This window comes from Myotis daubentonii, chromosome 3, assembly GCF_963259705.1.
Source record: "Myotis daubentonii chromosome 3, mMyoDau2.1, whole genome shotgun sequence".
Classification (NCBI taxonomy): domain Eukaryota; kingdom Metazoa; phylum Chordata; class Mammalia; order Chiroptera; family Vespertilionidae; genus Myotis; species Myotis daubentonii.
This window is the reverse complement of record NC_081842.1, coordinates 107,591,101-107,615,812: the sequence shown is the minus strand read 5'-3', so window position 1 is coordinate 107,615,812 and position 24,712 is coordinate 107,591,101. Positions and strand designations below refer to the sequence as shown.

General features: G+C 40.4%; 1 protein-coding gene across 7 annotated transcripts in view; it reads right to left on the bottom strand.

Annotated features, from left to right (window-relative positions):
• Positions 1–24,712, bottom strand: part of HLTF (helicase like transcription factor) — a 158,217-nt gene that overhangs the window by 50,879 nt on the left and 82,626 nt on the right. For 3 of the 7 annotated variants that reach the window (XM_059688194.1, XM_059688190.1, XM_059688192.1), the window contains exons 9-14: positions 23,206–23,281; positions 20,147–20,237; positions 18,297–18,376; positions 18,168–18,212; positions 16,809–16,901; positions 13,568–13,659 (exon numbers count right to left, since the gene is read on the bottom strand). In XM_059688194.1, the coding sequence (XP_059544177.1) occupies positions 13,568–13,659; positions 16,809–16,901; positions 18,168–18,212; positions 18,297–18,376; positions 20,147–20,237; positions 23,206–23,281 (477 nt within the window). Of the gene's footprint in view, positions 1–13,567; positions 13,663–16,808; positions 16,902–18,167; positions 18,213–18,296; positions 18,377–20,146; positions 20,238–23,205; positions 23,282–24,712 lie in introns of all 7 variants that reach the window. The other 4 variants (XM_059688191.1, XM_059688196.1, XM_059688195.1 and 1 more) reach the window with 2 other exon arrangements.

The following is a 24,712-nucleotide window of genomic DNA, read 5'->3' as shown; positions in this document are numbered from 1 at the left end:
ATTCATAGAACTAACACATATCTTCCTCAAACTATTCAAAAAGAATCAGGAGAAAGGAACACTTCCAAGTTCTTTTTACAAAGCCAGCATTATCCTAATTCCAAAACCAGATAAAACACTGCAAAGAAAGTTACAGGCCAATATCCCTGATGAACATAGATGCTAAAATCCTCAACAAAATATTAGCAAATTGGGTCCAGCAATATATTAAAAAGACCATACAACATAATCAAGCGGTATTTATTCTGGGGATGCAAGGCTAGTATAATACTCGAAAATCAATAAATGTGACACATCACAAACTGAAATGGGGAAATGAGAAGAAATAAATCAATGAACTTATCTATATACTAGAGGTACAGTGCACAAAAATTTGTGCACTCGGGGGTTCCCTCAGCCCGACCTGTGCCCTCTCGCAGTCTGGGACCCCTCGGGGGATGTGCACCTGCTGGCTTAGGCTTGCTCCCCGGGGGATTGAGAGTAAGCTGGCAGTCAGACATCCCTCTGGCAGCCCGGGAGCCCTCAGGGGATGTCCACTTGCCAGCAGGAGCAGACCTAAGCTGCAGTCGGACATCCTTAGCGCTGCTGAGGAGGCGGGAGAGGCTCCCGCCACCACCGCTGTACTGGCAGCCGTCAGCCTGGATTGTGGCTGAGGAGAGCGCACCCTGTGGGAGTGCACTGACCACCAGGAGGCAGCTCCAGCATTGAGCTTCCGTCCCCTGGTGGTCAGTGTGTGTCATAGTGACCAGTCTTTTCTAGTCATTCTGCTGTTAGGGTCAGTTTGCATATTACCCTTTTATTATATAGGATAGAGGCCTGGTGCACGGGTGGGGGCCAGCTGGTTTGCCCTGAAGGGTGTCCCGGATCAGGGTAGGGGTTCCGCTGGGGTGCCCAGCCAGCCTGGGTGAGGGGCTAATGGCTGTTTGCAGGCTGGTCAAGCCCCCCAGCCGGGACCCTCATTCCATGGGGGTGTGGCCAGCCTGGGTGAGGGGCTGAGGGCCGTTTTCAGGCTGCCCACAACCCCTTCAGAATGGGGGGGGTCCTGATGGGATGCCTGGCTAGCCTGGGTGAGGGGCTGATGGCCGTTTTCAGGCTGGCCACACCCCCCGGCGAACCAAGCTCCCAGCCTCTCCTTTTGAGCTGGAAGCAGGTATCTGGGATTTATTTATCTTCTATAATTGAAACTTTGTAACCTTGAGTGGAGCCCAGGGCCAGCCAGGGCAGGCAGGAAGCTTGGCTTCCTCCATTGCCGGGGGCAACCCAAGCCTCCTGCTCGCTCCAGCTCTGTGGCCGCCGCCATCTTAGTTGGGTTAATTTGCATACTCGCTCCAGATTGGCTGGTGGGTGTGGCTTGTGAATGTAGCAGAGTGGCGAAGTGATGGTTAATGTGCATCTTTCTCTTTTATTAGTGTAGATATAAAAGACTAAGTGACCAACCATATATCTGTCCGACTGTCCAACTCACCGACCAGCCGGTACATATGACATGCACTGGCAATTTAAAATTAAACATTGAGCCCTAACCTGTTTGGCTCAGTGGATAGAGCGTCGGCCTGCGGACTGAAGGGTCCCAGGTTAGATTCCAGTCAAGGGCATGCACCTTGGTTGCGGGCACATACCCAGTGGGGAGTATGCAAGAGGCAGCTGATCGATGTTTCTCTCTCATCAATGTTTCTAACTCTCTGTCCCTCTCCCTTCCTCTCTGTAAAAAATCAATAAAATATATTTTTTAAAAATTAATAAATAAATGTTGACTTGCACATATGCGATACATATAAAGCTCTCACTGTCGCCAATCTCGCTGGCTTTCTCTCGAGTTCGAAGAGCATGTGACGTTAAAGTTAAAGTTGTAAATACTTCATCACAAGGGAAATTAGTCAAGCACTCTGAAAGTGTTTTTACTCTTACTAGTAATGTGGTATACAGGGAGATATTCGAATAAGTTTAATCAATTTATCAGTCATTGTTTTTAATCAATGTTTTTAGATCATGTTTTTTTTGTTTTTATATCATGTCTTTTTTGTTGTTTTATCATGTTGTTATTGTTATTAATCAATTTATATCTTATTTTCATATATATTTTATTAATTTTCTTTCATCTCTGACTCTTCTATTATAGAGAAAGGGAGAATAGCAATATTAAAATATATCTTCTAATTAATTTCCTTTCAGTGTGCATGAATCTGAGCACCACGCCACTAGTATACTTATAAACAAAGCCCATGGACAATAGAGTAGTGAGGACATGGAGGAAGGGGTAAGGGCTGGGAGGATGTGGGTACGGAAGGGGAAGGAGAGATAGCTATAATACTATCAATAATAAAATATTTTTTAAAAAATACACACAAAATGCTAATACAAAGTTCTTTTGAAATCAGTAAAATGACCCTGAAACCAATAGGAAATGTGAAAAGTATATGAACAGGCAGTTCACAAAAAAGGAAAATTGTCATAAGGGAACGCTTAGCATAAATAAGAGCAAAATCACAAATGAACTGTTGTATTGTTTTAGTATGTCCTACTGTCCTAAAGAGGATGTAGAGGCTGGATTATACAGTGGGTAAAAATAATGATAAACTAATATGGGTTTGTGGAAAACATTATGAGAGATAGTTGTATAGATTCTACATAAAAAGGTCATTGATGCCGAAGCCGGTTTGGCTCGGTGGATAGAGCGTCGGCCTGCAGACTGAAGGGTCCCGGGTTCGATTCCGGTCAAGGGCATGCACCTGGGTTGCGGGCACATCCCCAGTGGGAGATGTGCAGGAGGCAGCTGATCGATGTTTCTCTCTCATCGATGTTTCTAACTCTCTATCTCTCTCCCTTCCTCTCTGTAAAAAATCAATAAAATATATTTAAAAAAAAAAAAGGTCATTGATAAATACATTATGTTGTTAGTTGTCTTAGGAAATTCTGTTCCTGATTTCTTCTAAGAATGTCTATTTATGTTTAGTTATCAATAGAAAGTGTTCAAATAATAAAAATATATCGTTTAATTAAAAAAATTGAAAGATAAAAACTACATGATCATATCAATAGATGCAGAAAAAGCATTCGGCAAAATCCAGCACTGTTTTTTTGATTAACACTGTCAGTAAAGTGGGAATAGAGGGATCATACATAATAAAGGCCATATATGACAAACCTACAGCTAACATAATACTCAATGGGCAAAAACTAAAAGTGTTTCCCTTAAGAACAGGAAGAAGACAAGGATGTCTGATTTCACCACTCTTATTCAACATAGTGCTAGAAATCCTAATCACAGCAATCAGACAAAAGGAAGAGATAAAAGGCATCCAAATTGGAAAGGAAGAAGTAAATTCTCATTATTTGGAGATGACATGATATTGTACATAGAAAACCCTAAAGTCTCAACCAGGAAACTACTAGATTAAATAAATGATTTTGGCAAGGAGGCAGGATACAAAATCAACATCTACAAAGCAATGGCATTTTTATACACCAATAGGAACTGTTATAAAGAGAAGCTAAAAAAGCAATCCCATTTACCACAGCAACAACAATAAAAAATAAGATACTTAGTAATAAACTTAGCCAAGGAGGTTAAAAGACCTGTACTTGGAAAACTATAGCACACTGAAAAAAGAAATAGAGGAAGATACAAACAAATGGAAGTGCATACCATGTTCATTGATTAGAAGAAATAACTTCACTAAAATGTCTATACTATCCAAAGCAATCTACAGATTCAACACAATCCCTATTAAAATACCAATGGCATATTTCACAGAGCTAGAACAAATACTCCAAAAATTTATATGGAACCATAAAAGACCCCAAGTAGCTGCAGCAATGTTGAGAAAGAAGAACAAAGTGGGAGTGATCATAATACCAGATATCAAACTATACCACAAAGCCATTATAACCAAAACAGCCTAGTACTGACACAGAATAGACATATAGACCAATGGATCAGAGACCCCAGAAATTGACCCATACCATTATGGTCAATTAATATTTGACAAAGGAGGCAAGAACATACAATGGAGTAAAGACAGTCTCTTCAACAAAAGGTGCTGGTAAAACTAGACAGACACATGCAAAAAGATGAAACTAGACCACCAACTTACATCATACTCAAGAATTAAACTCAAGGTGGATAAAAGACTGAAACATAAGGCATGAAACCATAAAAATCTTAGCAGAGAACATCGGCAGTAAAATCGCAGACATCTCATGCAGCAATCTGTTTATAAATACATCAACTAGGGCAAAGGAAACTAGGAAGGAAATGAAGTGGAAATAGAGGGAAGAAGAGATAAAAGGCATCCAAATTGGAACTACATCAAAATAAAAAGCTTCTGCATGCAAAAGAAACCACCAGCAAAATGCAAAAGGAACTCACTATATGGGAGAACATAATTGCCAATGATACACCTTGATAAGGGTTTAATATCCAAAATATGTAAACTATTCATACAACTCAACAAAGGAAAGACAAGCAATCCAATTTAAAATGGGAAGAAGACCTCAGTAGATATTCTCCAAAGAGGACATACAAATAGCCAAGAGACATATGAAAAAATGCTCAAAGTCATTCATCATCAGAGAAATGCAAAGAAAAACCACAATGAGCTATCACCTCACACCTGTCAGAATGGCGATCATCAAAAAACTCAACAGGAAAGAAACCAAGATGGTGGCATAGGTAAACACCTGAAATTGCTGCCTCGCACAACCACCTCAAAACTAAAAGTAAAAGACAAAACGGACATCATCCAGAACCACAGGAAGGCTGGCTGAGTGGAAATTCTACAACTAGAAGGAAAGAGAAAAGCACACTGAGACTCAGAGGAGGTGTGGCAGTAAAGTGCAGAGGTACGGAGGCGAGTGCGTGGAAAGGGCTGGCAACTGAGGACGCAGTTGTCTTTTTCAATAAGGAGGGAGACACAAGCTCCCAACTGCTCTGAACAACATTTTTGGACAAGTATCTGGGGACCCAGACTCATACAGGGAGAAACTGGATTGTCTGGCATTGGGTGGAACTCGAGGGCGGCTTTCTCTCAGAGGTGCTTGCAGCGATTACCGCAGGACACTGAGACCCGGGGCCTCTTAGGGCAGGGCTGAGGATCAGCCATAGATGCTTGCTCCACCCTGTTGATTCCCTGACACCCCGCCCCACCCAAGCTGTGCACAGAGGCTTTTGCATATGAATGTCCTGGCCCTTTGCAACCTAAAATTACCTAACAAACTGCAGCTGGGTCAGAGAGACCCAGAACTTCGAAAAGAAGGCCCAAGGCCCCATAGCAGCTTCCACTGCTTCACAGCTGGGCCTCATCTGGGCACCTCCAAATCCCAAACAAGGAAGAGGGATCTGCAGATCTCTCTGTAGCTCCTGCTGGGTAGCCTCAGGCAGAGGCTAAATTAGCACCTCCTTAGAGATCCAAGAGCCAGTGTACCCAGTGGTCAGAGTGGGACCATCCAGATTACAACTCCTCAGATCCATAAGGGACACACTCAGGGGGCAGACTCAGGGAGCACCAAAGCCCCACTGAAGCAAGTCTTGCCCCAGAAGGGTGTCTCCACCACAGAAGTTCTCCCACCATAGACACAGCTGATTCTCATAGCCAACTGGCCTGGAGGTCAATTTCTCCCAGTGATACCTACAACAATCAAGGCCTAACTATAGTAAGCCTGTGCACAAAGCCCACAAAGGGGTGCACCAAGAGTGTCCACCTCAGGTAATTGGGGAGGCTGAGCCACTGGGCCCTATAGGACACCTAGCACAGAAAGCCACTCTATCAACACAGGGAAGCAGCCAAAATGTGGAGACAAAGAAAAAGGTCACAAATGACAGAAATGGAGGAAAGCAAACTACTGGATTTAGAGTTCAAAACTACGGTTATAAGGTTTTTCAAGAATTTTCTAGAAACCGTCGATAAATTTAGTGAGACCCTCGAGGATATGAAAAAGGACCAACAAGAAATTAAGCATACACTGACTGAAATAAAGAATAATATACAGAGATCCAACAGCAGACTAAAGGATCGCAAGAATCAAGTCAAATATTTGAAATATGGAGAAGCAAAAAACACCCAACTGGAAAAGCAAAAAGCAAAAAAATCCAAAAATATGAAGATAGTGTAAGGAGCCTCTGGGACAACTTCAAGCGTACCAACATCCAAATTATAGGGGTGCCTGAAGAAGAGAGAGGGCAAGATATTGAAAACCTATTTGAAGAAATAATGACAGAAAACTTCCCCTACCTGGTGAAAAAAATAGACTTACAAGTCCAGGAAGCACAGAGAACCCAAAACAAAAGAAATCCAAAGAGGACCACACCAAGACACATCAATTAAAATGCCAAGAGCAAAAGACAAAGCGAGAATCCTAAAAGCAGCAAGAGAAAGACAGTTTGTTACCTACAAGGGAGTACCCATATGATTGTCAGCTGATTTCTCAACAGAAACTATGCAGGCCAGAAGGGAGTGGCAAGAAATATTCAAAGTGATGAATGCCAAGAAACTACAACCAAGATTACTTTACCCAGCAAAGCTATCATTCAGAATTGAAGGTCAGATAAAGAGCTTTACAGATAAGAAAAAGCTAAAAGAGTTCATCACCACCAAACCAGTATTATATGAAATGCTGAAAGGTATTCTTTAAGGAGAGAAAGAAGAAGAAAAAGGTAAAGATAAAAATTATGAACAGCAAATACATGTCTATCAACAAGTGAATCTAAAAATCAAGTGAATAAAAAATCTGATGAACAGAGTAAACTGGTGAATATAATAGAATCCGGGGCATAGAAAGGGAGTGGACTGACTATTCTCGGGGGGAAAGGCGTGTGGGGGGTGCGGGAAGAGACTGGACAAAAATCGTACACCTATGGATGAGGACAGTGGGGATGGTAAGGGCAGAGGGTGGGGTGGGAACTGGATGGAGGGGAGCTATAGGGGAAAAAAAGAGGAACAACTGTAATAATGTGAACAATAAAGATTTATTTAAAAAAAAACAAAACTCGGCAAACAACCAGTGCTAGTGAGGATGTGGAGAAAAGGGAAAAGTAGTTCACTGCTGGTGGGAATGCAGATTGGTGGAACCACTATGGAATACAGTATGGTGGTTTCTCAAAAAATTAATAATAGAACTTCAGTTTGACCCAGTGATCCCACTTCTGGGAATATATCCTAAAAATCCCAAAACACCAATCAAAAAATATATGAACCCCTATGTTCATAGAAGCATTATTTACAACTAGAGGCCCGGTGCACGAAATTCGGGTTTCCCTCAGCCCGGCCTGCACCCTCTCCAATCTGGGACATCCCTCTCACAATCCAGGACTGCTGGCTCTTAACTGCTCACCTGCCTGCCTGCCTGATTGCCCCTAAACAGCTTTTGCCTGCCAGCCTGATCGCCCCCTAACTGCTCCCCTGCTGGCCTGATTAATGCCTAACTGCTCCCCTGCTGGCCCCCAACTGCCCTCCCCTGCCACCCGATTGCCCACAACTTCCCTCTCCTGCTGGCCTGGTCACTCCAACTGCCCTCCCCTCCCAGCCTGATTGCCCACAACTGGCCTCCCCTGCCAGGCATCTTGTGGCGGCCATCTCGTGATGATGTCGCGCATGATGCCACCTAGGTTTTTATTATATACTAGGGGCCCGGTGCACGAAATTCGTGCACTGGGTGTGTGTGTGTGGGGGGGGAGTGTCCCTCAGCCCAGCCTGCCCCCTCTCACATACTGGGAGCCCTCAGGCATTGACCCCCATCACCCTCCAATCGCAGGATCGGCCCCTTGCCCAGGCCTGATGCCTCTGGCCTAGGCGTTCAGCCCGGGCAGCGGGGACCCGCAGCTGCAGCGGCCCCACGATCGTGGGCTTCGCTTTAGGCCCAGGCAAAGGACCCCTAGCTCCTGGGACTGCCAGCTTCGACCGTGCCCAGCTCCCATCGCTGGCTCCACCCCTACTTCCTGCTATCACTGGCCAGGGCGGAAAAGGCACCTGATTCTCCGATCATGGCTGGGGGGCAGGGCAAAGGCGGCCCCAGGGCCGCCTTTGCCCTGCCCCCCAGCTCTTAGCTCCCCCCTGGGTTTCCGATCACTGTCAGTGGCAGGGGGCTTCTTCCTGCTTTCCCTTTCGCCTCCCTGCATTGTGCCTACATATGCAAATTAACCACCATCTTGTTGGCAGTTAACTGCCAATCTTAGTTGGCAGTTAACTGCCAATCTTAGTTGGCAGTTAATTTGCATATAGCCCTGATTAGCCAATGAAAAGGGTAGCTCGTACGCCACTTACCATTTTTCTCTTTTATTACTGTTGATAATAGCTAAGATTTGGAAACAACCCAAGTGCCCATCAGTAGATGAATGGATTAAAAAGCTGCGGGAAATTTACATATGGAATACTATGCAGCTATAGAAAAGAGGGATCTCTTACCCTTTGGGAGAGCATGGATGGACCTGGAAAATATTATGCGAAGTCAATAAGCCAAAATGAGAAAGAAAAATATCACATGATCTCACTTATTTGTGGAACCTAATGAAAAAAAAATGAATTGACCAGCAAAATAAGACCCAAAGCATGGAGAGGCATGGAACAGACTGACATACCTCAATGTGGGGACGAGAAGAGATAAATCAAAGAACTTATATACATATATCCATATACGTATATAGACACGGGCAATAGAATAGTGAAGACTGGGGAGAGGGGCTGGAAGGAGGGATATAAAGGGGTAATATGGGAGATATCTGTAATACTATCAACAATAAAAAATATATTAAAAAAAAGAGGAATTAAGAGTTTGGAAGAAGAGGGCCTATTTTACTTATAGAAATACTTATTATCACTATTCTCTTTGATGGTGGTGGGGGAGATTGCTCAGTTACCTCAAATTATAGAATGTCAAAATCAGAAGGGTTTTTAGAACTTGTTCTACTCAAGAATATCTTCTGTCTTCACAATCCACATTGGCTTCCCACCACTCTCCTACCACCTTCTATATTTTAACATTATATTCTGTTTTCTTGACAGAGCTTATCACATTTGAAATTACCTTTTTAATTTGTTTTCTTATTGGTTATCTAATTTTTCCTGATGAAATAATAACTTCCTGAGAACAGGGAACTTATCTGTTGTAGTGGAGATCTGAGTCATATTTTTCCCTGTCATCCTTATAAATAGAATCTCTATAGTGAGGGCTGTGGCAACATTATCTAGCATACAAAGCCACGTTTCCCAGTCTGCCTTGATGATACAAGTGGCCAATTGGATGTAAGATATAATTCTTTGGAATTCTTGGAAAGCTCTTAGCTGGAAGGAGCTCCCTTCTGCCCTTTTCCTTTCTTCCTTCCTGATATGTAATGCAATGGTGGGGTTGCTTTAACCATCTTAGGACCATGAGGTGACGCTGATAATGAAATAGCATAAGAATAGCATACAAGCTCTGATTTTCAGGTCTCTGGACTTGCTTTATGTAACATAAATAAATCCTTTATCTTATTTTAAAAAATAAAGAGCAGGCTTATGCTTCTATTGAGAAATATGACATGATTTCTGAGATATGATTCAAAATATTCCGGCAAAATAATAATAACAAAGCAAATTCTGAAATTGTTGAATCTTGATGAGTAAATAAAGACCTCATTAAACCTTTTCATATTAAAAATATATATCATGTTTTAAAGGGGGGAGGGCAGGGCAGACTACATAGGAGCCATAAGAGAAAAATAGAAGCAGAGAAAAACAGTGGTTAGAAAGATGGGGTAGAAAACAAAATTTTGGGAGAGGCCAAAGAATATCAAAGTTTCAAGAAGAAATACAAAACAATTTAAAAATTTTTACCTTATGTCCAGTCCCTCTCTTTCAAGGGCTTTCAAAAACAATGGAAACAAGGTTAGGTCAGAGGAAAAGAAAAAGAGAACTGGCTAATCAGGGCAAGAATAAGGTCACTGAAGGCCTTCACAGAGAGTTTCTAGAGAGGGTGGGAGCAAATACCAAACTACTGTGGGCTTGAAAGGAGAATGAAACCTGAAACACTGTCAGCAAAAAGAGAAGAGAGGATAAAACATGAAAGAGTAAAGGTGAAAACACAGAAAACGTTATAAAAAAATCTGGTGGAAAAGGAAAGGAAAATGAATCCAGTGTGAGAAAAATGAATAAGTGGAATTGCCTTGAAATTGAGCACAGCATATTTGTGGAAGGTTTAAACTTGAAATAGAAAAAAAAACTAACTTTTCTGGAGAAAGAGAATGCTAACATTGAATTTCTTGCCACTGTGCTAGAAGTGTGTATGTATGTGCGAATGAAATAGATGTTATTTCCTTTTACAGTGGGAGGATGAATTACTGATATCAATATCCAGAAAAAGTAAGTGGTAAAAGTGATATTGGTATCTTAATTCTTTTAACTAGATTCTTGCCCATGTTTGAAGATAAAGAAATGGAAATAAGGTAGTTTTAGCTGCTCATTAGGGTGCCAGGTCATTTATTTAGGGGCCAGGAAGGGAATAGTTTGTTGAAAGATTATAAAATTCTAATTCTTGACCAGGAATCCCTATATGCCCAAGCATACCATAATATTTTTAGAAGTATCAGTTTTTCCACATTCGTAGGCAAGATTTTGCCAATGTTTCTTTCTTATATTACCAAAACTTTTGTTTTCAAAATATAAAATTATACTAAAACACCAAGTACCCAATTTTATTTAATTTTTATTTTTTTAGAGTGAATTCAACCTTCCTCCTCCTTTTCCCCCCATTTTTGAACATATTGGGGTTACATTGGTTAACAAAATTATACAGGTTTCAGGTGCACAATTCCACAACACTGTGTTATGGTTCAGTACCCTGAGTACTCATTTTAAAAATACATATCCATACCCCAATCTCTTAAGAAATCAGTTCTGGCCCGGTCGGTGTGGCTCAGTTATTGAGTGTCGACCTATGAACCAGATGGTCACGGTTTGATTCCTGATCAGGGCACAGGCCCAAGTTGCGGGCTCGATCCCCAGGGTGGGGTGTGCAGAAGGCAGCTGATCAATGATTCTCTCTCACCACTGATGTCTTTACCTCTCTCTCCTTCTCCCTTCCTCTCTAAAATCAATAAAAATATATAAAGAAAATCAGTTCAGTTATTTATATCTCCATTAATATTTGGAAACCTCCCTCTGAAAATGCCATTCAAATACCCAAGTACTGTCCTTCCCATGATGGACAACATATCAAAAGAAAAAGCATAATTTTGTTGGAATTAAAAAAGAGCAACAGAGAAGCAAAATTCATTGTGGTGCTAAGAGGAAAAATGCCACACTAAACAGAAGAAGGTCTAATTTAAAAAAAAAAACAACAACACACAAACTTATAATAAAAATATAAGTTGCCCTAACTGGTGTGGATCAGTTGGTTGAGTGTTGACCCATGCATCAAAAGGTCGCTGGTTTGCCCTAACCGGTTTGGCTCGGTGGATAGAGCGTTGGCCTGCGGACTCAGGGGTCCCGGATTTGATTCCGGTCAATGGCATGTACCTTGGTTGCGGGCACATCCCCAGTGGGGGGTGTGCAGGAGGCAGCTGATCGATGTTTCTCTCTCATCAATGTTTCTAGCTCTCTATCCTTCTCCCTTCCTCTCTGTAAAAAATCAATAAAATATATTTTAAAAAACAAAAAGTCACTGGTTCGATTCCCAGTCAGGGCACATGCCCAAGTTGTAGGTTCAATCCCCAGTCAGGGTTTGTGAATCCTCAGTTGGGGTGTGTGTGGGAGGCAAATGATCAATGTTTCTCACATTGATGTTTCTCTCTCTTTCTTCCTCTCTCCCTTCCTCTTTAAAATCAGTAAAAATATTTTTTTTAAAGAAAGATAAGTCAAAGAAAGCAAAGCTACATAAAGTCAAGAAGAAATTTTAAAAGCCATGGAATTTTATAATTAGACAATAACTATTAATTTTTTCCAATGCATAGAAACCAGATTACAATTAAGTTAGTAAGAAAAAGCACAAAGTGAAAATCCCATGAGTTATGACAGTGAAGTATAGCAGAGTAGCAACTTAAGTGTGAGACAATCCAGAGAAAGTATTTAAAAATGAAAAAGATCTATGTTTCATGAAAGAGTCAATGAGGGCTGGCTGAATAACCAGGCAAGGGAGAAAATAACAAATAAAATGCAACGGCTGGAAGAGACGGAATCCAATGTGTAAACTAAGGTATTGGTCTCACAAAGAGTAGGACCTCTTTTACTCTCAGATTAGAAAGACTAGGAGAGAGGCAGATAATCTTAGAAGTGACAAGAATGGAAGTTCACATCCAGTAGTTTTTATGTTTACAGTGCTTCCAATAGACTCATTATCTATAATAATAAAAGCATAATATGCTAATTAGACCAGACATCCTTCCTTCCAGACAAAGCCACAGCAGGTAGGGGCCGAGGCAGAGGCAGCAGAGGCCCCCGGCCACAGGTGGGCGGGCCGGCAGGGGCTGGGACCAAGGCCCTTGCACGAATTTCGTGCATCGGGCCTCTAGTCCTATATAATAAAACCCTAATATGCAAATCAATTGAACAGCCGAACTGGCCGCTATGATACACATTGACCACCAGGGGGCAGATGCTCAATGCAGGAGCTGCCCCCCTGGTGGTCAGTGCGCTCCCACAGGGGGAGTGCCACTCAGCCAGAAGCCAGACTCATAGCTGGCAAATGCAGTGGCGGTGGCGGGGGCCTCTCCCGCCTCCACTGCAGGAGGGTGGTAAGGAGTGAGGGGCCCCAGACTGCAAGGGGGATGTCTGACTGGCAGCTTAGGCCTGCGTCAGACATCCCCGGAGGGCTCCCAGACTGCGAGAGGGCACAGGTTGGGCGGGCTGAGGGACCCTCCCCCCCCCCCCCCCGCATGAAATTCTGTGCACCGGGACTCTAGTTGCATTATAACATGCAGAATGAAGCTCAAATTGGAAACATAACCAAGCTGCTCCTTACACATAACACATAAAGAGGTTCCATTCCAATGCAATGTTTTAGAACAGCAAAGCAATCTGGAAGAAAACACATACAAACACATTTTCTGGCAGGTAGCCTTAAAAGCATAGGCTCTAAGAGTCAGAATGTTGGTGACCGTATCTTAGTTCCATCATTTATTAGCTGGATGACTTTAGGTAAATTACTTAATTTCTCTATGATTCTATTTGGTCACCTGGAAAATAAGAATAGTTGTGAGATTAAATGAGAAAATCTATAAGAACTTAGGGGAAAACGAAGCACACAGAAGCTCACTAAATGTTACAAGCTGTTAGTGGAATTCTAAAAAGAGATTCCAATAGTTCATAAATATGATGGTGTTAAATTATACACATTTCCTACTTTGGGGGACAGAAATGTGAGAAGCAGAAGTACAAATCTTATTATAGAAACTGATGATGTTTCTTTTCTATTCTAAATCTTCAGAGGAAAATTGCTTCAATTCAGCAATATCTCCAATTCACCCAACAATTACTTGAACTATAAAGGGCTGACCAAGCATATTTCTCCCAATGTATGACACACTAACAGGCTATGTACTTTTTATCTTATAAGACAAATATAAATTATTTCACATTTTTAAAAGGCTGTGAAGACTTACAATCCAGTTGCTTAACACAGAAAGTGGACAGATGATCAGTGTTGTTCTTGGTCTCTCTACATCAGTTTTCTTTGAACCCTCCAATGCAGATGCTCCTGAAAGAATAAATCAGTGGCACTAACATTAAGTGTTTTTCCCCCCACAAATATATAGTCAATAAAGAAATGACAATAATGTGCCTCTATGAAAAAAGACATTAGGAAGAACTAAAATGAAGCAGATGGACTTCTGTTTCCAGCTTTGAAGAAGTAACAGTAACTAGATTTTTACTTTGCCACTTTAAACAGCTAAATACCTAGAGAGTGACTATTCATGGGAGAGGTAGAGGATTATGAGTAGAAGGGGATATAAGGAGGAAGTTTCAAATACCCACTGATACTCATTAAATTATTCATTAGGATGAACATTTGTTTTATGCAATTCTCTGAATTTGGACTATGGTTAATGTGGTAGCCAGACACCAAGATGGCCCCCAATGATAATCCACTTCCTGACAGTTACAACCTTGTGTAGTCCCACCCCACACTCTACTGAGGTTGGTCTGTGGACCAAAAGGATATGTCAGAAGTGAGACTAATTTATAAAAAATGCAGCTTCTCTCCCTCAGATGCTCTCTCTCTCTCTTACCCTGATGACTCCCTCTGGGGGAAGCCAGCTGCCATGTTGTGAGGACACTCAGGCAGCCTAAGAAAAGACGCCCTCCAATTTTATTTTCCATTAGAGGCTCAATGCACAAAATGCATGCAAGAGTAGGCCTTCCTTCCTTCAGCTGCCGGCACCAGCTTCCTTCTGGCAACCGGGACCGGGGCTTCCCTCTGGCCGCTGGCAGGCACCCCAGACCCAGGCTTCCCTCACAGCCCCAGCTTTGTCCAGAAGGATGAAGGACGTCCGGTCTAATTTGCATCTTATGCTTTTATTATTATAGACTAGAGGCCCAGTGCATGAAATTTGTGCGGGGGGGGGGCGGGGGTCCCTTCAGCCTGGCTGCACCCTCTCCAATCTGCGACCCATCGGACATGCCTCTCGCAATCCGGGACCACTGGCTCTTAACCACTCACCTGCCTGCTTGCCTGATCACCCCTCACCACCTCTGCTTGCCTGCCTGATCATCCATAACTGCTCCCCTGCCGGCCTGATCGCCCCTAACTGTTCCCCCTGCTGGCCTGATCACTGTTAACCACCTCTGCCTCGGCCCCACACCCTGGACTCAGGATTCCCTCTGCCGGCCAGCCGCAGGCACCTGGGACCCGGGCTTCCCTCCCTTTGGCTGGCTGAAGGCACCCAGGACCCGGGCTGGTTTCGCCCAGACCGGCTGCAGCCACATGGGACTGTGAGCGGGTGGCTTCACCCAGGCCGGCCGCAGGTGCCCAGGACCGTGGGTGGGTGGCTTCACCCGGGCCACAACCACAAGCACCTGGGACCTTGGGGCTGGCAGCTTTTCTCCCTCTCCCAGGCCGCAGCCTCAGCCGCAAGCGCTGGCGCCCGGAACTGCAGGGTGGGCCTCTTTTCTCCCTCTCCTGTGCCGTTGGCCCTCGGCCATCACAGCCGCTGTGGCTTTATCTGGATAGACATCCGGAAGACGTCCCGTCTAATTAGTTTATCACCCTTTTATTAGTATAGATTCCCTTATTGGGCAGTATTTACATTATTCCCAATATTTCACTAAATGCATCAATGAAACTGGTTTTTCATGTCTTCTTGTACACATCTATAGAGTTCTAGGTGGTCTATCTTTAGCTTCACTACATTTGGTCTGCTCTCCATGGTCATTTACATTCCCATCTACAGTGCATGAGACTTCCTGTTGCTCACAACTTTGCCTATACTTGGCATTAAGATTTTTAAATGTTTGTAAATATGATGAGTGAGACAGTATCTCACTGTTCTCTTAATTTGCATTTCCCCAATGATTGAATCTGCATATATTTTCCTATATTTATTAGTTTTTTGGGTTTTCTTTCCAAGAATTATACATTTATATTCTTAGTGGTTATTCCCCTACTATATTGTCTTTTTCTAAATGATGATAGAGGGTTCTTTACATATTCTAAATATTAATGCTTTCTAAGTTACACTTATCACAAATATCTTCTTCAGCCTTAACATTATTCAATGTTTATGGTACCTATTGATGCATGGAAATTTTAAATGTTGAATTTAATCTTTTTCTATGTCTTTGTGTGTCTTGTTTTTTTTAAATCACTATTTACTGGAATATATGGCTTCTATCTCCACTCACTGATTTTTGTTTTTATTCTGTTTCTCTTCCAGAAATATCTGTATTTGGGTTTTATCTCAGCTATGATTTTTTTTTAAGTTTCTCTCCTGTATTACTGCTATGTGTCTGCAACAAAAAGGAACTTTTTGTGTGAACTTAATTCTATCTCAATTCTATCTAAATCATATCTCAACTAAATTCAACATTACTTAAAATTCCTAAAATTGGGGTTAAAAATAATCTAACTGAAATGCCTACATTTTCTATTCCTAATAGTTTGATTCTTAGGCCAAAAGTTAGTTCTTTTTCATCATTCTGTGTTAGCTCAAATATCACCTTACACAGACTCCTACGGTCAATCTTTATTTCATTATCTTCCTTTATTTTTTCACAGCACTTATTGTCTATAATAATGATATTTATTAATTTTATGTTTTCTCCATAATTAGGCATAAGTTTCATGAAAATACACTTTTGTCTATTATATCTGCAACATGTAAAATAGAGGAAACTAAGACACAGAGATATAAATTGTCCCAAATCTCCTTAATCCTAGTTCAATCTCTTTCCATCTCCAATATTGAGACTTGTAAGCAGGGTTGATTTCCTATCAATTACAAAATACAAAATTACAATAAATAATAAAGATCACTAACATTCTTAAGTGAAAAGCAGATTCTACTTATACCAAGTAGTAAACCTTTATTATAATTTAAATTAAATTAAGTTTTTAAAGCAGCCATAAATTGATCTGTGCCTTCACTAGAAGAAATATCATTGGTACTCAGATGAGTAAGGGACCTCCTCCCATCAATTTCTGACCTAAATAAAATACAAAAAGGTACTGGACAGAAAACACATCAAAACATATCTTTTTCTTTTTTTTAAATGGGATTATGTATTTTTTCCTTTCTCTACCCTCTAAACTTCTTATAGCATGGTTTTATAACTTTTGTCATTTAAAATATTTTTCACTGAAAAAAAAAGCAAACAAAACAAAAGCTCAAAACCCAGCAGGTTTACTGACACTTTTCAACATTTTCTTTTTTGTTGCAGGAGTAGATGAAGTAAGTGCACATGTAAACTCTGTATCTTCTTTAACCTTAGAAAATTCTGCTGAAGTTAAAAACCACAGAATCATTAAGATATTTGAAAACATTTTCTCCTGTGCTTAGGCACAGGTACTTTCTGAGAATAGAAAATAGAATACCGTTTCCAGCCCTGACCGGTTTGGCTCAGTGGATAGAGTGTCGGTCTGTGGACTGAAACGTCCCAGGTTTGATTCTAGTCAAGGGCATGTACCTTGGTTGCGGGCATATCCCCAGTGAGGGGTGTGCAGGAGGCAGCTGATCGATGTTTCTCTCTCATGGATGTCTCTCTATCCCTCTCCCTTCCTCTCCGTAAAAAAATCAATAATATATATATATATATTTTTTTAATATATATTTTATTGATCTTTTTTTACAGAGAGGAAGGGAGAGAGATAGAGAGTTAGAAACATCGATCAGCTGCCTCCTGCACATCTCCTACTGGGGATGTGCCCGCAACCCAGGTACATGCCCTTGACCAGAATCGAACCTGGGACCTCTCAGTCCGCAGGCCGATGCTCTATCCACTGAGCCAAACCGGTTTCGGCTAAAATATATATATTTTTAAAAAGAATACCATTTCTACACTGCCTTAAGAGCTTATATTATTAAAAAAGAATAAAATAATGTCTGGTAACCAAAATTGCCTCTTCTGACACTAAGCTCATCTTCCCGAGGAGGAGATGTAAAAGTAGAAACAGCCATATGCAAGGTGATTCAGCTCCCAGGTGGAAGGAGAATTTTTTCAAGGAAACAGGTATCTGACTGCTAATAAAAAGGATGCCAAATTTATGGTCAGTCAATGGTGATGAGTTATTTTCCAAATGCAATTTCTCAACTAATTAGGAAACAATATGATCTGATTTAGCAGGAAAAAAAATAAAGAATATGTTTTAAAGATAAAGTAAAAATAATCATTGTTTATTCATATATTTGTATGATAATATGAACTATAATATTTCCAAGAACATACTCCCACCATACTTTTGAAATTACAATTTAGACAGATATGAGTAAGGTTTTATCGAAGTAATTTTATAAGTAGTAAAAAATCATTTTGTCTTGTTTAAAGTTGGTTTAAATAATTTCTCTTACATTTTATTTTGAAATTATTCTTTCATTTTGCCGCATTCAATTAATATCCCTGGTAAGCTCCAAGAATAGTTCATATGTAAACTGCAGTCAAGTTTAAGACCTATTACTAAAGAATTCTAAGCTTGAGAGATGCAAATCAATGGTTTTTTCTTAATAATTTTTAAGTGTAGATTACAGATAGTGATATGTATATACATACCTTTAATTCTGCTTTTACTTTCTGATTGTGCAGTTCTCAGTTTGCCTATGAACAACCAAATACAAAAATGCTCACACAAAGAAATTAGAATATAGGAGAGAGCATCAAATCAAATCCATTTCATATTACCTTTCCCTTTCTGTGGCAATTCACTAGTTTCAATTTCCTCTGAATCGCTGCTTTCAGTATACTGGACAGCAGTTTTTCTTCTAAAATTAAATATATGCAATTTTTTTATCGACCCAAAACGATTATAAATAAAAACATGTTTAATAAATGTAATATAAATGCTTCTTGTCCTTCCCCACTTATATTTTGAAAAATATTAAAATGAACCTTTATTTGACAAATGAAAGTCAAATTTGCTACAAGCATTTTGTTTTCTTTTTTAAAAATTAAATTTATTGGCGTAAAGCTGGTTAATAGGGTCATATAGGTTTCAAGTGTACATTTCCATGATACATGATCTGTATGTTGCATTGTGGGCCCACCATCCAAAGTCAAAGTATTCTGTTTTCATAACCAGATGCATTTACTATGCAAAATGCAGTTATCACTATTATTAAAATAAATTTGAAAAAGTAAACCATTCTAAAATAGTAATCATTTTAATACTGAGTTCAATTCAATTAAAACACATAAAACTAGAACAAAAAGGAAATGAAATGAATCTTATCAAATAAAACACTTCCAATATAATGAAATAAGCAGCTAAGAGGCAATAATATAAATCTTCCACAATGAAAAATTTTTGTAAATTTTGTGTAGAAAAGTATATTATAGTGGTTAAATGCCTAAGTGCAACAGGTTCTACAGTCAGACTGCACAGATTCAAATCCCCATTCTGCCACTTATTTGTTATGTAACTTTAGGTAAGCTATCTAATGGTCCTCTATGCCTCAGTTTCCCCATTTGGAAAACAGAAATAAAGATACAATCCACTTCATTGGATAAAATAATAGAACAAACAAAGCCCCTAAAATAGTTGGTTACACAGTAAGTACAGGTGTACTGGATGTAATTAATATATGTGTTGGTTGTTTTTAGTTTTTCCCATGTCCTCATTATTATTATTTCTATGTCCTTTAACGTGATCTGGTCCACCTAATAGAGCTGTTAACTAGTTTCCTGATCAGTTCAGAGTTCTAAGATTTGATATTTGAGAGGAAACTGATGAGTCCTGGTTCTGTGCTCAGTGCAGACAGGTTTTAGTGATAGAAGACAATTAACAGATCCCCAGTTTGAGGTCTTTATTGTTGAAATAGCTAACAGAAACTCAGATTTGAGGTTACCCAACTGATATTGATGGTGGAAAATACAACAAAAGCCAAATATTTAGATCTACTTCAGAGGGTAAGTGAAATTTATAACATTAACAGATTCAAGTTGAGATCAGAGGGGCATTGTGTGTTTTATTCAAATATCTCCTCTAGTCTACATTAATATAATACTCTCCATAAATGACTTTATTGTGTTTTATTTCCACTAACGGTAAAGAAAGAACTGAGATGAGCAAAAAGTGCTTTTGTCAAGTTATCTAATAAAATGTCAGTTTCATCTCCTCAAATTCATAAAGCTCTTCTAAAGTTTCAACAAAAACAAAAAATCCAGAAGCTAGATCTTAGTTCCTACGTGAAATAGAAAAAAAAAAATAGTAGAAAGACAAGGGATTAAAAATTAATAATTTACTGATGTGCTAAACAAACCTATAGATGTAAATTAACAGAATGACTAACTTAGCCATTGCTGCCAGTCACCTTTAGAAAAGTTAAAAAAAATTATCAATTTACTTATTTTATAGATTATTACTTTTCTACCTGCCTAAGTCACAGTGCTTTTTTACCAATTTCAAATAAAAAATGTATTTAAAAAACTATGTAACTCAGATATAATGGCCCTTTCTCCTATATGTAAAAAAAAATGGAGAAAGAAATTTAAATAAACAAATTATATATTATCAAACCTCAATGAGAGTTTACCTTTTGGAGCAGGAACTAGACAATTCTGACTTGGTATATTTACTCTTTCCCTTGACATCTGAAATACTGGGTTCTCCGCTACACCTAGATCCTTCCATTTTAAAGAAAAGGACAAATATATAAAATATTAGTAAATTCTTAGGCTAGCAATAATCCTTCTTAAAACCCTGGTTTTCCAACTCAATAATACAACTTTTTAAAAATACTTTTTAATTGAATTACAACTTCTTAATATCTCCATTCCTGCCCTTTCAATCAGCCAGCTCCTCGTTTCCTATTCTAGTGTTTTCTCATTAAAAAGTACCTTCAATTTGTTCTGTACCCAGTCTTTCCCCTGTAGTCATCCAGCCAATCCCCACATTGGCTGAATTTCCTGATGTACCAAGGCAGCTGAAAGCTGCTGGAAAAAAATGAACAGTAAGTAGATAACTATCTATGCTAATAAAAGGGTAATATGCTAATTAAACCAGACATCCTTCCAGACAAAGCCACAGTGGCTGCTGCTGCGAGGGCCGGGCTGAGGCTCAGACAAGCCACGGATGGCAGCTGCTGCTGGGAGGGCCGGGCCAAGGCTCAGGCAGCCACGTCAGATGGCAGTGGCGGCGGCAGCGGCGTGATGGGGCGTCACCTTCCCCTGATCGGCCTGGTCAACTCCCATAGAGGGAGGCCTGAGGAGGTGATAGGGGAGGTGCCTCCCCATGATTGGCCAGTCGCCTCCCACAGAGGGAGACCAGACTGTGGCTAAGCCGTCAATAGGACATCCCCTGAAGGCTCCTGGACTGTGAGAGGGAGCAGACCGAGCTGATGGGCCCCCCTACCCCCAGTGCACAAATTTTTGTGTACCGGACCTCTAGTCCTTTATAATAAAGAGGTAATATGCTAATTAGACCGAACAGCAGAACAAGGTGACCATCTGGACCACCTTCCCGACAAAGCTGGGGCTGAAAGGGCTGAGCCCCTTGCACAACTTTCATGCATCAAGCCTCTAGTCTTCTATAAACTACTAATTTTTTCTTTTTACTCCCTAAATTATCTATATTTTCCCTGAACTATATTTTCTTTCCTTCTAATGCTAACTCATCTACCTGTTCTCTTGATCTCATTTCTTCCCACAGGCATATAAAATAGTCTATCCATTGTATTCAAAATCTTCCTATCCACGGGTTTCTTTCTTAAACTAAAAAATAGGCAACCAAAAAAGCCCTTGCCCTAACCATTTTGGCTCAGTGGATAGAGTGGTGGCCTGCGGACTGAAGAGTCCTGGGTTCAATTCTGGTCAAGGGCACATGCCCGGTAGGAGGCATGCAGGAGGCAGTCAATCAATGACTCTCTCTCATCATTGATGTTTCTATTTTTCTCTCCCTCTCCCTTCCTGTCTGAAATCAATAAAAATATTTTTTTAAAAATGTTTGAAAAAAAACAAAACACCCTCAATTCTGCATCCCTTTCCAACTATCTATTTCCCTCTCCTATCTCAAATATAACAAACTGCAAATAGCACACAGTTGTACTTCCAATTCTTCACCTACTATTTTAAAAATATTTTCAGCCTATTCTGCTCTAATAATCTTCAGAAATTAATTTGTGAAGTGATTACCAAGTACAACCATATAATCGCTAAGTCCAGAGATCTCATTACTTCTCCTGACTTCAGAATTTGTTTCTAACCTCTCTTTCCATAGGTGCTGCTGTCCATGCACATCTACATATATAAAACCCTAATATGCAAATAGACCAAATGGCAGAACCGAACAACCAGTCGCTATGATGTGCGCTGACCACCATGGGGTGCACACAGAACATGGTGGGCGTCAGAAGCAGGCAGCAGAGCACAGAACATGGTGGGATGGTGGAGCAGGGGCATCAGACCAAGGCGGAGCACTGGTCGCTGTCATCAGGGCAAGCCTCTGGTGATTACCAAAAATTCTTTGTCCCACATGCCGCTGTCCCACCAGGAACTCGCACCTGCTGCCGGTGCCTGGCACCAGTCCCGATCACTTGGCGCCACCAGCAGGTGTGAGCGGCAGCTGCCGGTCCTGATCACCCCTCATGGCTTCTCCACCTCCCCCTACTCCTGAGGGGCGATCGGGGCCAGCAGCTGCCTCTTGCACCCACTGCTGGTGCCAGAGACACTGCTCCACCCACTGCTAGCGCCAATCCCGCTCACACCCACAGCCAGCACCAGAGCCATTGCTCGGAGCCATTGCTCGCACCCACTGCCAGTGCCCAGCCCTGGACCCAATTGCTTGGTGCCATCAGTGGGTGCAAGCAGCAGCTGCTGACCCAATTGTCCCTGAGGGCTTCTCCACCTTCCCCTGCTCCTGAGGGGCGATCAGGGCAGCAGCCAACGCACACCCCATTGAGGGCGCCAGCCCCACTTGCACCTGTTGCTGGCACCGGCCCCAATCGCTCTGCGCCGTCAGCAGATGTGAGTGGAGCCAGTGCCATCAGTGCGTGGGAGTGGGAGCAGAGCTGTGGGCAGGCAGGGGACTGGGGGCTGCAGCAGGAGGGTGTGAGTGGAGGCATGGAGGATGAGCTGAGACCCACGCCTGCACCCACTGCAGCCTCACGGCCCACAGTTCTTTTTAAGGTGCAGGAATTTGTGCACTAGACCCCCTAGTTACACTATAAATACTATAAACTAATCTGAAGTCCCAGAACAAAATATGCTCTATTATTGTGTTTTTATTTTGCTGTTTAACTACCTTTCACAGGATATGTTTCTCGACCAAAAATGTTCTTCTTCAGCTTCTCTGCCTTGTGTACTACCACCCAATTCTATCATCACCTCCTTGATGGAATTTTTCCTGACAACCGTCACTCAGAAAAAGAGATTGAAAGTTTTTGTACAGTACCGAGCCCCAGCACTAGAATTACATAATTAAATTAGAAAAATCTTACAATAGGGTGGTGAAGGCCTGGGATGGGGGCGGGGCAGGCTAGAAGATGTCAATGGGGGGAAAAAGGGGACATATGTAATACTTTCAACAATAAAGATTTAAAAATAAGAATTTAAAAATCTCAATAAAATATGAGATCATATCAAAATTAAAGTTTACCTTTGGTTAGTTCATCTGTCTTTTCACTGGTATTGTTTCTTCCCAATTTCATAGATCCATGGTTAATATTACATTCCTAGATGAAAAGGCATATTTCTTACATAGTACTGTTGTCAGTTTTAAATAAGCTTAAAATGCATCCTATTTTATATTTCTTTATTTTACATAATAAAGACTATTTAAATTGTTACTACATTTTGGAGAAAAGGAGAAAGGTGCATTAAGTAAAAAGAAAAAATACATTAACTGATTAAAATTTTCTTCACAGGTATCTCAAAAAAGAAAACTAGTTGGTCTTTACCTTGCAAAAAGAATACAAAAAGCAAACCTCAGTTATAAATGGCATGTTAGTTACTATGAGAAACATTCATGAAATGGGAGTTACTTTAGAATTAAAAGAAATTCTCAGATGATAAGCTTTCAAAACAAGGGTCCCTACAGCAAGTAATAGATCTTTAATGAGGCTGCCATTGCCATGCTTTTTCTCTCCTGTTTTACTCTATCAGGGATTTTCCTGTCAACCTGAATTTCCTTTTTCCTTCAGTATACCCTTTTGTTTCAAAATGCATCAATGTACACATGAATACAAAAACTTCTATAAAAGTAAAACTTTATACTTCTTCATGAAAATATTTTTAACTGAGTCTAGCAAGGAAGGATTCCTCTCATCTTACTTCTAATTCTTAACTTGATTCTGTAAGTAGGAATAAACCCAAATAAAATGGGATTTAATTGAATTAATTCTTGTAGGTTAAAAAAAGTAGGTGAAGTTGTCATATTATAAATCAAAACCTCAGAATGGAGGGCAGGATTGGTAGACAGGAGTACAATAATTTTTGCTGAAAATTAGGGTTAATAAATGAAATTTAATTTTAGTTTTTAAAAAAAAGAATTTTAAACATTTTACAAAATCCCATGACAGTTAGGATTTACTAAAAATGTGACTGAAAGAAGATATATCCTCTTCTAATGGTATGGGTGGGAAAATCCAAAATATAACATTTTTAGAGATATGTAGCTAGAAGAGTTATTTTAGATCATTTTAAAGCATTAATAACTCCAAGGAACTAATATAAAAAATGCTTTTCGATCTTCTTCAATAGTTAGTACAACCATTTTTATTAAACAGTATGCAAAAAAATCTAAAATTGTATCCACAAATAAAAGATATTCTTTACATTATTCATTTTATATTAATTTTGTTTAGGCAAGCTTTTTCTCCATAGAGTTCAAAGACAAATTTTCTACAAAGTCCAACATATCAATCATCTATTGAAATTTAAATCAATTATATTTTACTCTGTAAAGCTTGGGATATCTAAATCTACTTAAAATACTGGATTTTTTGTTGCAATAAATTCTAAGCTGGAAATCACATTTTCAGCCTCAATTTCAATTAATGTAGCAAACTATCCAAAAACCTTCCAAATATAAAACACCTTAAACGCATGGCTAATCTGGGGGGGGGGGGGACGGGGAGGGAGAGCCTTACTGATAATAGATAAGT